The sequence below is a fragment of the Sinohyriopsis cumingii genome, chromosome 14 (genome assembly GCF_028554795.1).
Source record: "Sinohyriopsis cumingii isolate HCF-2022 chromosome 14, ASM2855479v2, whole genome shotgun sequence".
Taxonomy (NCBI): domain Eukaryota; kingdom Metazoa; phylum Mollusca; class Bivalvia; order Unionida; family Unionidae; genus Sinohyriopsis; species Sinohyriopsis cumingii.
In genome coordinates this window covers 90,658,147-90,672,296 of record NC_142974.1, presented here as the reverse complement: position 1 = coordinate 90,672,296, position 14,150 = coordinate 90,658,147, and the positions used below count along the sequence as shown (strand labels likewise).

Genomic DNA, 14,150 nt, shown 5'->3' with positions numbered 1-14,150 from the left:
AGTCCCACCATATGTAGCCATCTATCAGTCAGACAGTGCAGTTTTAGTCCCACCATATATAGCTAGCTATCAGTCACACAGTGCAGTTTTAGTCCTACCATATGTAGCTAGCTTTCACAGTGCAGTTTTAGCCCCTCCATCTGCAGCTAGCTATCAGTCAGACAGTGCAGTTTTAGTCCTACCATATGTAGCTAGCTTTCACAGTGCAGTTTTAGCCCCTCCATCTGCAGCTAGCTATCAGTCAAACTGTAGTTTTAGTCCCACCGTATGTAGCCAGCTATCAGACAGTGCAGTTTTAGTCCCACCATATATAGCTAGCTATCAGACAGTGCATTTTGGTTCCACCATATGTAGCTAGTTATCAGTCAGTCCAGCATTTAATCTGATCATCTGCAACTAGCTGTCAGGCTGACCACTGGTATTTAGTCCCACCATCTACAGCTTGATGACAGCCAGACAGTCCAGTATTTAGTTCCACTAACTACAGCTTGATGTCAGCCAGTCAATCCAGTATCTAGTTACACTAACTACACCTTGATGTCAGCCAGTCAATCCAGTATTTAGTTCCACTAACTACAGCTTGATGTCAGCCAGACAATCCAGTATTTAGCCCCACCATCTACAGATTGATGTCAGACAGTCCAGTATTTAGTCCCACCAACTACATCTTGATGTCAGTTAGACAGTCCAGTATTTAGCCCAACCAACTGCATCTAGCTGTTAGTCAGTGAACAGTCACATCAGATCAACCAGATGTTTATTAACTTGTTTTTTTAAAAAACAAATGTCAAATAATTGCTTTTTAGGAGTTTAAACTCTTCTTCATCAGTTTTGCTAGACTCATGTTACCGTATATACTTGTATATAGGCCAAGCCCCCAAACTGAATAGGTAAATGTTAAAAAGTGCATGTCCTGTGCATATGCCAACCCATACGTCCAGCCAAAATAGAATATCTTGTTATTGCTGCTCCATCAGAATGGATGGTCATATTCACATGGGGTTTCAGTACAGGACATCCTGGGGGTTCAGGTTAGGCATGTAATCTCATACTTTGGTGATCTACAATAACAATACAGTGGTAGTCAACAATAAAACTTAAAAATTTTAAAATTTAGACCTTGTCCCCGATATAGCCCATTCTCCTAATGGTTGATGCCAGTGTCAAATGATTGTAGAGCCCATTCTCCAGATGGTTGATTCCAGTGTCCAATGATTGTATAGCCCATTCTCCAGATGGTTGATTCCAGTGTCCAATGATTGTATAGCCCATTCTCCAGATAGTTGATTCTAGTGTCCAATGATTGTATAGCCCATTCTCCTGATGGTTGATTCCAGTGTCCAATGATTGTATAGCCCATTCTCCAGATAGTTGATTCCAGTGTCCAATGATTGTATAGCTCATTCTCCTGATGGTTGATTCCAGTGTCCAATGATTGTATAGCCCATTCTCCTGATGGTTGATTCCAGTGTCAAATGATTGTAGAACCCATTCTCCAGGTGGTTGATTCCAGTGTCCAATGATTGTATAGCTCATTCTCCTGATGGTTGATTCCAGTGTCCAGTGATTGTATAGCTCATTCTCCTGATGGTTGATTCCAGTGTCAAATGATTGTAGAACCCATTCTCCAGGTGGTTGATTCCAGTGTCCAATGATTGTATAGCCCATTCTCCAGATGGTTGATTCCATTGTCATTAGGTATCAGGATGAACTTTCTAAGTAAGAGTTGAGAGCATTGGTTCATACAAGTATTTTAATTGGAATAGTCAAAACAAATTCAGTGACTGGTCAAATCCTGTTCATAAGCATTACTTAGTACACATGATCACCACTGAGATGACACTGATGATTTTACTTTGCCATTTCAGACCATTAGCTCCAGATTTTATCCTTACCAAGAGATAACCACGGATGCTGTATTAAGCCTGGATGAAGATTCTTTACTCACAACAGATGAGGTATAGAGTTTTTTGTCTATAAGTTCTGTATTGATGTAACAAAGCATGCACATTGGAGAAGTTTACTTGGTGTCAAAACATGAGTCAGAATTGGTCACAACTTAAGTCTTGGACTCGCTTATACTTTATCTCTAGGCTGTGTTTTTGCAGAAGGCAGTTAGATTCATGACTTGAAGGTCGATTATTGACAAAAATTACCTCCCTGTAGTATGTAAGTATGAGAAGTATTTTTTGGTGAAACTATGATAAAATTTAATTGGAATATCATTGATAGTTTGAAGTCACAAACCTAGAGAGTGCTAAGAGTAATAGACAAATGCCATTAATAAATACCTCATGTAAACAGTTTTCAAATATGGTAAAACCACTGTATGACAAATGTTGTGATGCTGCAGAAAATGTTTGTTTTACATTGAGTCTTTTACAGAACTGGATAAATTCTTGGAAAGTGTCATGATAGAGCCAGATCTTTCTTTCACATCCTGGTTTGTAATCAGGACTTAGAAAAACCCACTCATCCTCTTATCATGACCCATAGCTGCCAACCCTCATGATTTTGGCGTGAATATCCCGACTTTCTACAGGATCCACGAATTCATGCCATATGCAAAAAAAATCATGATTTTCCCATTTTTCACTTATTTTAATTTTCCTGTTAAGTGCTAGTTGTGACATCGGCTGTTGCCATAACGGTTTGGTACTGCTAGTCACGATATTAGTAGAACTATAACCAATTGGTACCATTGGCCTGGTAGCAAGCATTTTAGCGTATTTTAATCTATATGTGTTAGAGTAGTTTTACAAATGCTTTTGAAAGAAACTGGGGCCTAACTGGAATTTTTCTCCACACATTTGCTGCCAACACTGATTTGAATTACCGTTCAGCATCGGATCTTTAAAATGTTTTCACCACCAAGGGAAAAGGAATGTAGTGCACAGAAAGTGATGTTTACTTTGGAATATACCAAACATTTGCTGTGCATTCAGCAATCAAATACCAATGTATGTCATGCTTTTTGCACACAGTGTGCCACAAATTTTAGCATTAGGCATGGTGGCAGAGATGATGTGAGGAAGCACACTGGTAGCAAAAAGCACATAAAGGTTGGGAAACTACATGAAGACAGATTTTTTGAGTGTTGGAATTTTTTAGATTTAAAGATTAGCATATATCGTAATTTGCTTGAGTTCACAGCTTTCCGCACATGCACCGACATCACTAATCATTCACTGTTTGACATTTCATCTTCTGGATTAATACTATTTGTAATTAAGCTACACTGCAGTTAAAATATTTTCACCTCCATGGAAAATTATTTGTATTCCACAAAAAGTGAAGTATAGATTGGAGTACACCAAAATTTGGCTTAGAATTCAGCCATCAAACATTGATGTACATTATGCTTTTTGCACAGTAGTGTGCCAAGAATTTAACAGTTGGGAATGTGCACAAGGGCTGGTATTGTTGCTTATAATTTACCTGTCATATATGTACCATGTAGTAATATTATAAGCACATGTATGAAAGATAAATTGTAAGCAACAAAACGGGCCATTGGAGGTATGTGGTAGAACGATGTGAGTCAGCACACTGCTATAGCACCCTCAGCAAATTTCAGTTTTGGAGTAGTTTAAGCCACTTACTCAAGTTCTGCAAGTTACCAATGCTGAAGCATTGTTTGTGAGCTTTCTTGTTGAACATAACCTGTCTTTCGCAGTTGGAGATAGCAACAGTGACAATGAAAGATTATTTCCTAATTTGAGGAAAAATAAGACAAACTTTAAGTGTCTCCTTAGGTGCTGAAAATTTGCAACAATTTTAGTCACCAAAATTGACTAGCAGGCAAGAAGCCTAACCTGTTTTGAAAACAAATTTACCATGGTCTAATTGAAGAAGTTCAAGACTGCCACTGCATCATATCATGACAAGTAGCATGAAGTTTATGTATGTCAGTAAAATTTGGCCGCAAATATAGTAGTACATGTAATTAGTGTAAATAATGTTTTATTTTTATTTTGGGATTTTCCTATAATGGAGTACTGACCATCAAAGTGGATGGAGTTAGTGTCATGATATTATTTTTCACTAAATGTGTTCAAAATTCACTAAAAAATTTCCCCACTTTTCACTAATTGCGAGTCTGGAGGGTTGGCAGCTCTGATGACTTGGTAAAAATTGTCCAGGCCAAGTAAAATTTTACACATACTCATTCCTGGGCCAAGTAGATGCATAGTTGCATTTCAAGAGTAAATCTGAGTTCCTTTTCTACCCATAACATGCACCAAATATTCAACATTGCATAACATTTATAGTGTATCTATTTGTACATTACTTTGTTATAATTTGCCTGCTTTTTATCAGTGAAGAACATACAGCAAGTGAAGCCGATTTCCATTTTTACACATGTACCTAGTGTTTGCATGATACTAAAATGAGTAAAGGTCATGTACATGTTATGTTGCAGTTTCATACTTGACCCTCTATTTCTGAATGATATTCACATTTACAATGAACGTTTCAGTAATCTAGGCCTCATTTGGATATGGAGAAAGTTTCCCTTCCAACAATTTAAAACACATCTTCACAAGTCAAACCTCTGAGATGTTAAGAGACAGAGATTGTCACAATTGTGTGATTTTGTGTCTGGTCAGGCAGTATTACATTTGCCCCAGGTCACCAGTACTTGTAAGACAGAAGCTTTATTGATACGTTGTCATGCCAAAGGAAAGATGCCAGCAGATAGTTCTGTAAGGATATAATTAATTTTCACAAGATAAATGTTGCCAACATACTGTCAGAAAAAGTTTTAAGTGTCTCAGCTGATTTCCACCAATGTTTAGATAATGCATGCCATTCTAATCTTTTTATAAAGCACATAATGTTGAGATAGCAGCCTATTGGTCAGACTTTAATTGGGGTCATGACAGAAATGTTCTAGTTCTTTTGGCCATTCAGCAGTCTTCCTTTGAGTATCACTTTAATGGAGGTTTGACTAAAATGGATGATTCATTACAAAAATTGGTGGAAATTGGGACAGATGAAATTTGTACAAATGCAATTTACTGACATTTTTCTAGTGATAATTAATTATATGTATTAGTAAGTATCTGCAGGTGTCTTTCATAAAGTGGCACTGTCTTGATAATGCTGGTGATCAGTAGTAAGTGTAACACTGTGATAAGACAAAAATAATAAAATTTGGACATTCTTGTCTCTTCATTTCTTCCACTCTTAAAGATGTGTGATAGCTTGTCATTACATTGATCAATGAAAGGTTTCACTATAATTTTGAATATTACTAAGAAATCAAGGGCTTTGAAAGCAACTGCAATTTTTCAAGTTACAAATCTTGTCTTTTATTATATGTTTATTGAAGGGGCAGTGAATTAAAATGCAGTATTTTCCTGGATTTGAACCATTTTAGCATAAAGTGTGCATTAGGTACCTGTGGTTCTTTAGTAAAAGTGTTAGCAGTGTAGTTGAGAAGAGTGCTGTTTTAGGTACAATGAGGACACAGACAAGTAACTACTGCAGCTCACTCATCTTAGGGACAAGTGCTTGGACAATTCTTTTCCTGAACCATGATAATGATTAAGTTTATTTGTGCTAATAAACACACTAAATAAAACTATATTAAGATGCTAGTCAATGAGAGACATAATTGCCATACTTTTGGTGTTACGGTAGCAGTCGGACATGACACTGTCCATGTCCTTGTTAGAATAGCAGGATGTCTCTTGAATAATTTACTACCAACACTATTGCAGATTGACTTTGCCTTCAATGTATGGAGGGAATTCCCGGAGAGGATTGTGGGATATCCAGCCAGGTCCCACTTCTGGGATGAGAAGAGAAATAGATGGAGCTACTCGTCACATTGGACGAATGAGTACTCTATGGTTCTTACTGGTGCTGCCATTTTTCATAGGTAATATCTGGATAAAATAACTGCTAACATAAAGTAGAAAGTTTTAATTTTATTACTAGACTTAGAAACCAAAAATTTGATTTTGTCGACTAGACTTATAAGCAGTACTACTTGCAAAGACTTTCTTCAAATAATTGAGTTTTGTTAGAATTGCATGTTTGCAGCAAAATAATATTTACTGATATTTGCCAGAAATATGGGTGCCATCAACCAAAATCATTGCTTTTTGGGGGGACACCAAAATAATACTCTCTTGTGGAATTTTTCCAGTAAGCACTTTTTTGCCCCAAAATAAATATTAATTAGTACTACATTCACCAATGATATTAATTAGTACTACATGTCACCAATGATATTAATTAGTACTACATGTCACCAATGATATTAATTGGTAATACATGTCACCAATGATATTAATTAGTACTACATGTCACCAGTGATATTAATTAGTACTACATGTCACCAGCAATATTAATTAGTACTATATGTCACCAGTGATATTAATTAGTAATACATGTCACCAATAATATTAATTAGTAATACATGTCACCAGTTATATTAATTGGTAATACATGTCATCATTGGCACTACATAGTCACAATAAACATAGCTTTAAAAGCAAAAAGAAAAGCCAAAACCAGAAAACAACCAGAATTCGGTATTTGTGAGAAAAACAACACTGAAACTTTATCATGAAAGTGTTTATTGGCATGCAATCTAGTTTATCTAAACCACTTTCAACCAGCATTCAACTAGTGTACACATTGATACACAATCCCAAAATATAGTTATTCATTACATGAACACCAGAATTGTAATTTTCATTAGAACAAAAATTATCCAGGTGGAGAGAAAAGTAATTTTTTTTTTACATCCAGATAATTTTGTAAATAACAATATATCCAAATTTGATCCAAATTTACTAACTTTTATGGAAAGTTAAAGTCACCTATAATGAACTCAGTTTGTTTCATAAACAGAATGGACTTAACCATGATACAAGTATGGACTATTGCTGTTTTCATAGGTGAAGAGCTTACAGAAATGGCAACAATCTCTGGATTGGTAAAATCATAGATTGTGGAAAACAAAGCAAAAATTTATCTCTTAACAAGGCACTAAAAAGCAAAACTTTGTAATCACCAAGTTTGCTACAAAATTTGTAAAATTAATAAAACTTATTTTTCACAAGCAGGTCATTTTCTTTTAAGGGGAGTCCTAATGCATGTATGTAAAATGATTTGACTGCAGGCATGAAAATATAAAATACTGCAGTAGTAAAGTTAAACTTAAATGTACATAGCCATGCAAGATAATCTTTGAAGAAATAATGCAGTTATGCTTCTCATGTAATGCCATGAAATATTTAGCCCATTTGGAATACCTTCTTAGAAAATCTGCCGGATCAACTGAAACACATTTGGTGTTGAGTTAATCTCAGCACGAAGACCATTAAGGTTCATAAAATCATTCAGATTGACTATGTCCTTTGTTATTGAAAATTACAATAGATCTTTCTTTTTCAAATTTTTTGGGCTTTATTTTGACTCAGTTTTAGAGCAATTTCAGGATATTTATATCATTTGTGGCACTTTTTAATGGCTGAATACTTATTTTATAATTGCATTGGGGGGCTAGAGCACCAGTGTCAGATGCAGAAGGTGGCAGGTTCGAACCCCAGCTGAGCCATATGAAAGACTTATAAAAATGATAACTAATAGCTGCCTCGCTAGGCGCTCAGCATTAAGAGGCTTGTAGTGCTAGGACTGGTCGGCCTGGTGTCAGGATAATGTGACTGGGTGGGACATCATGATACATGCCTGCGGCATGATGCCTCAGTGCTAGACATCACTATAAACTGCCACACTGCTGACATCGTATCAGTATGACTGAAAAATTGTTAAAGCTGTGTTAAAAATCCAAACACACACACACATAATTGCATTGGGAATAATTATCAATTAAAAAGCTTTTAATAATGCAAATATTCACTTTACTGTGTAAATTAAATTTATTTTCAAGATAATCAATCTCAAAAAGATCATGAAAAACACAATTCCAAGAGGTTTCAGCACATCATATACATGTATACCTTTTTGTGTACATGCAAAATATTACTTTTTTTCATCAAAACAAGTTTCCTTATGTTCAAAAAGTTGATACCTTAGTTTTGTGAAGAAAATAAATGCTGTTTACAATTTTATGAAATATTGATGCTGTGATTTCATTGGCAGTTATATTGAAACTTTTGCTGAACCGTGAGCAAATCTCTTGAGGGCCAATTCAAGAATTTTAAGTTCACTACAAACTTTAGAACTCCATCTATCAAACAAAGCTTTAAATTCACTGGGAATTCCTATCACTTGGTTGCCTTGCTATCTTTAATCTGATTTTTGGGTAACTTGGAGAATTTAAGGTAGTTAAATTGTTACTTACACAAAAATATTTATAAGTGTTGAGTAGGCAACTGGAATGAGTTGACCTGACACATAATCATGACGACTAGCTCTTAAGGCATGTAAGATTTGCATGACTTTTATCTTTAAAAAAAAATCTTTTCCCTTTATTTGATTTGATAACTATGACATAATTAACTTGATAATATAAAAAAGCATGTCTGCTTTTAATTGAGTGTGATAGTGCAACACATGTCTGCAAATCAGAGATCAAAACAGTCATCAGTTAATTAGATTCTTATAGAAATGCATGCTGTCATAGATGCGATGGTAGATTGACTTTTTTCATGTTTGAATTGAATACTGCATTTATGATAACTGCACTGAAAGTAAATTGAATTTTATGACTAAAGCACAAATTTCACCTGTTTAATTGCTATTTATTTCTTTAAGTGTTGCTGCCAGTATGCATTAGTCACGTTTCCACTGACCAGAATTTCATCAAATAATGTTATTTACCATCTACAGAGAGATTTTTTGGTAAAGAAAATGTAACAGAATATAGGACTGCTTATCATAAGTGAAGAATTTCATGATGCTGATTTAAGTTTCTGGACACTAACTACCATTTTCGACAATAAAACAAGGTATTTAAGGGTTTATATATCCCTGATTGAAGATGTGTCATTTCTCACAGGGTTATACCTTCAGAATTGAGGACATAGATATATGTACTGGCACTTGATTATGTTTCTTAAAGATGTGTAGGGGACATAAAGTATCAGAATTTGTTTGTTCATCTCTCTACTGTATAAATATAATTTCTACTTAACAATATATCCAGTTCTGTTGTATTTTTCAGGTATTACAATTTTTTGTACACAAACTTTCTGAGCCATGCTCTCACAACAACAGTTGACCAGTCCCAAAACTGTGAAGATATCCTTATGAATTTTCTAGTCAGTCATGTGACCAAGCTTCCACCAATCAAAGTGACTCACAGGAAACAGTATAGAGAATCCATGGTGAATAGCAGCAATTCCAAGGGATCACAAGTTAAGGAGGCATATCATTTTACACAAAGACAAGTTTGTGTGGATACATTTGTAAATATATTTGGATATATGCCATTAGTTCGGTCCAAGCTAAGAATGGACCCCTTGTTGTTCAAAGACCCTGTGTCAAATCTAAGGAAGAAATACAAACAGATTGAGATGCTTTGAGATGTGTGTGTGTGTGTGTGTTTTTAAATGGAGGTAAAGTAAAGAACTACTCAGCTTTCAACACCACAGATACAGGTATATGACTGTAAACTCGTATGTCCATGCTGATAATTATCATGCAGCAGAGTACATGGCTTACTAGATTTAGAGCTTGCATTAGTGACAATATACTTTTCTATGCATTACAAGACAGAGATTAAGGGGAGGAGAAAAAAACATTGATGAATTACGATCAATGGTTTCTCATTAATGATCAAACTCAGTCTTGGTAATTTCCACTTTTTTTAATCAGCATTTTCATCATTTTTCATGATTTTTATGTCCATTTTAGATACCTGTTTTGTTGATTGTGGGTGTGTAGAATCTCTCGTCACACCAGACTTTTCCACCCAATGAAAAACTTTGTTAGTTTTAAATATAATAAAGAAATTTCATATAATCTTTTGGAAGTATTCACAAATTCACAGACGTCTTGATGAGTATAGAGTAAGCGAAATAGATGCCATAAGATGTCTTTTACAAAGCTGTGTATTAGGTGGTCATATATATGGAGAAAATATGTTGGGAACGAGCTGCATCCACAATTGAATGTTCTTAAAGTAGACTGTGATTCCATTTTTTAATATAAAAATTGTTTTTTTAAATCATCTAATATTTCCAGTTGTTTAATCCTACCAATGATGTATCAAAAACATAACCGTATATATTTACTTATAAGTTGAGTTCAACCGGTAAATGCAGACATAGATCTGCCGGTACAGTATGCGGTGACAGATCATGGTCTATATTGCTGTCTGTGTGACTTGACTTAAATGCGTTTATATATGGCAGTAGTACATCATTAATCTTTGCTTGATGGTTGTATGCTACAGTATCATGTGCATCACAATACAGTACCTGAAGTTAATTTTGTTTCTACAACTTATCATGAAGCCGACTCTGGCATCACAAATTATTACTGTCATATGATTTGTTTCCAGCCTTTTAATAAATTCTTAAGCTCATTTTTTTTTTTCTTTCAATGTGTAACATGGGGCAGATATAAGACTCTGTTCATCTGTCTGTAAATATATTTTTCTGAAGCATTCAAAGTATTTCAACCAGACTTGGCACGTCTTTAGTAGATTTTATAGAGATGTCTTTTCATATCTAGAATTTTCCATATTCTGTATTTTTTTTTATTGTAGCCCATAAAACGAATAGCTAAGACAACATTCTTGTGATAAACCTTGTAAACAATGAGTATAAACAAATATATCACAGTGGTAAATTAGTTAATCACTGATCAAAATTTTCTTCATCAAATAATGTAGTCCTACATCTGGTATTTTATTCAAGCAGATATCCCATGAGAACATTAGCTAATCTGTTTTGAAGGATTTGGAATAGAATTTGATGCCAGTTAATGAGCTTCATTGCAAGAGACCATCTTGTAGTGTTGGACAAGGTTTTTTCGTGTGGTTTGGATTCAAGGAGATTGATTCAAGGAGATTGGGTGAAAAAGAGGCAGTGACAAAAATACTTTTTGTCCACAATCATGCACAAATCTCAGAGGCAGGGAAAGAACCATTTATAAAAATAATGTTTTGTCCAAAATCATGCATAAATCTCTCTGGGAGGGAAAGAAAACCCAGTGATTAATATACTGTTATGTCAGCAATTGTGTACAAATCTCTTATTCACATTTTTAAAAATATATTATGAGAAGTACAATTGTTATTGTAGTTAAAAGCTTGTAAGACCATGCACTCTTATTCACAAATGCCATCTAAAGAAAAATGATTTCACATTATCCAAAACTCTTATTTCTGCAACCATAGTCTGTGATTAAAGTTTTTGAATTTTTAAATTTGCATCTATGACTTCAAAACATCTGTTTATAAAGTATTGAAAGTTTCCAAATTTATTCCTATGATTCATAAATAAACTAAATATTTCATCGGGTCACATATTGTAATTTGCTTCTTCTTCATAAAAAATACAGAGTAATTCACTGTGCATGTTTATAAGTGGTATAAGGAAATTAACTTATAAAATAGTGCCTAAAGAGACACTTGGAAAAACTTGTTTCAACATGCTAGCCTTCTCAAGAAATTGAAATACCTTCAGCGTTCTTTTAGACTTCAACTTGCTGTTCAGGACCAGGTAAATTTAGCAAGGAGTAAATACTTCTGATGTTAAGAAATGAGATTATAATAGAGTTTAATTCACATGTTAATATTTTATTAAGAACTTTGTATTGAATTAACTAATTAAACCACTGTAGCAAACTGGCTGACTTTGGAATAGGAGACCCAAGTTTTAATATCAGTGATTGATCTAGTCATTATTGAATGCAAATGATCCTCAGTGAAATTTGACCATTCAGATTATGTGTGCATTTTGTATTGTTTATCTCTAAAAAAAATTGACTATTCAGATTATGTGTGCATTTTGTATTGTTTATCTCTAAAAAAAATTGACTATTCAGATTATGTGTGCATTTTGTATTATTTATCTCTAGCAAAAATTGACCGTTCACAAAATTTAAACAGAGGTACTTTATACGTTGGTTGATATTTGTCAATTTCTACCTCTTGTTTCCAAGGAAACTGCATATTTGCAGTGGTTATATGTATTTCAGATTTTATTATTTATGTGTGCAATCAAAATAAGAGAAACACCAGTAAATGTATAGAATATATCAAATACATACACTGAAAATTACTGTACTTAATTTCCTCTGTAAAACATATTAAACATTACTATAGCTATATAATTTTTTATGATTTACTATAGGTACATAACTTGCTATTCCTTACTATAGGTACATAACTTGTTAGGCCTTACTATAGGTACACAACTTGTTATGCCTTACTATAGATACATAACTTATTGGGCTTTATTATGGCTATGTAACTTTCTAGGCCTTATTATAGATACATAACTTATTGGGCTTTATTATAGATACATAACTTGTTAGGCCTTACTCTAGATATTGTATCATCCTTACCAGCTTATAAAGCAATGTTATTGATACTCATGTATAACTGCACATGTATGAAAAGTCCTCTGCATGTGTATAAGTGGATCTGTTTAAAATGTTGGATAGCCTGGTTTTATTTATTTTTGCTTATATATACACTTTGCTACTAGAACAAAAACTGCTTGTTTAATTGCATGTTGACCAAACATGTTGAACTTCTTACTTGTCATGTGAGTACAAAAGGTCAAAACCATTCAGAGCTGACTTTTGTATGTACTACAAAAACATCTGTGATGGTATTTAATATTTTGTTTTTAGCTTTACTGGTCATGGAACAGAGGAGCTTATAGGATTGTCTTGCTTCAGTCATCCAACCATCCAAGTTTGTTATTGCTATTCGTCTTAAACTACTTGCCATGAAACTCGACACACACACTTATGCCATGGTCTAGTTGGTCCTAAATGAAAAGTGATGCTTGGATATTCAGTATGGTCACCACAGTAGACATCTTGAAAATCTTGCTGCTACACTTTCTTGAATCAGCACATATGGTGTGTGTGTATGATTTAGAGTTTTAAAGAAGCTTTACAAAATTTCAATCATATCGCTACAACGTCTGCAGTATGGCAGTTTATAGTGATGTTTAGCACTGGAGCATCAGGCCATAGACTTATAGCACGAGGTCCCACCCAGTCACATTATCCTGACACCAGGCTGATCTAACACTAACCTTTTAATGCTGAGACCCAAGCGAAGCAGCTGTTTTAGGACCATTTCTTTGGTATGACTCGGCTGGGATTCAAAGTCCCGACTTCCTGCATCCAAGTCAGATGCTCTAACCAGTAGGCCACCAGAGTGGTGCATATCAGCATGGAGTGTTTCACTAAAAGACATGATGTTTAGTTGGTCTTAAATGAAAATAGTGCCGATCTGATGTTCAGTTTGGCCACAATGGCAGCCATCTTAAAAATCTTGTTATCACTATGACCACAAGCTCCAATGTACTTGCCACATTGGTCATCTTAAAAATCTTATTACTTTTCCTCTGGAATGGAAAGTCATATGTACATAGTGTTTTTGCCAAACGATTTCTTATGATGTCTAGTTAGTTGTAAATTAAAATGGTGCCAATCAAATATCTAATATGACTTTCATAGGGCCAGATTAAAACCTTATCACTGTTTCTCCTGTATAAATAGTCTTATCAGCCTGGGGTTTTACTAAAAGACTTTTTTAAAATAAAATGGTGCTGATCTAAGTCCAGTATGTGGCTATATTGTTTTCATGACTTAAATTGAAGGTCTTTTTGTCATGGGATTTTAATCAAAAGAGTTCTAATGATCAAGTTGGTCCTGAATTGAAATGACTTACGCTCAATATGGCCACCATGGTGACTGTTATATTGTTATCTCTACTCCTTTCAAATGGATGACTATATTAACATGGGGTTTTCACCAATAGACTTATTATGATACCTATTTGGGCCTTAATGAAAATGGTATTAGCTGTACATCCAATATGGCTGTCACAATAACTGGCCTACAGATCTTGTTGGCACTAATTCCCATGATGGATGATCATTATGATACAGAGTTTTCACCTATAGACTTCTAACAATATCTGCTTTGATCTGATAGAAAATGTTGCCAAGGTGACATCCAGGGTCACCATATTGAAA

General features: G+C 34.5%; 1 protein-coding gene across 1 annotated transcript in view; it reads left to right on the top strand.

Moving 5' to 3' along the window:
- Positions 1-12,178, top strand: part of LOC149784364 (exostosin-1b-like) — a 114,873-nt gene extending 102,695 nt beyond the window's left edge. Inside the window, exons 7-9 of the mRNA XM_089932418.1 lie at positions 1,869-1,958; positions 5,727-5,887; positions 9,146-12,178. Coding sequence (XP_089788544.1) covers positions 1,869-1,958; positions 5,727-5,887; positions 9,146-9,506 — 612 coding nt within the window. The 3' untranslated portion in view covers positions 9,507-12,178. The remainder of the gene's footprint in view (positions 1-1,868; positions 1,959-5,726; positions 5,888-9,145) is intronic.
- The last annotated feature ends 1,972 nt before the right edge of the window (positions 12,179-14,150 follow it).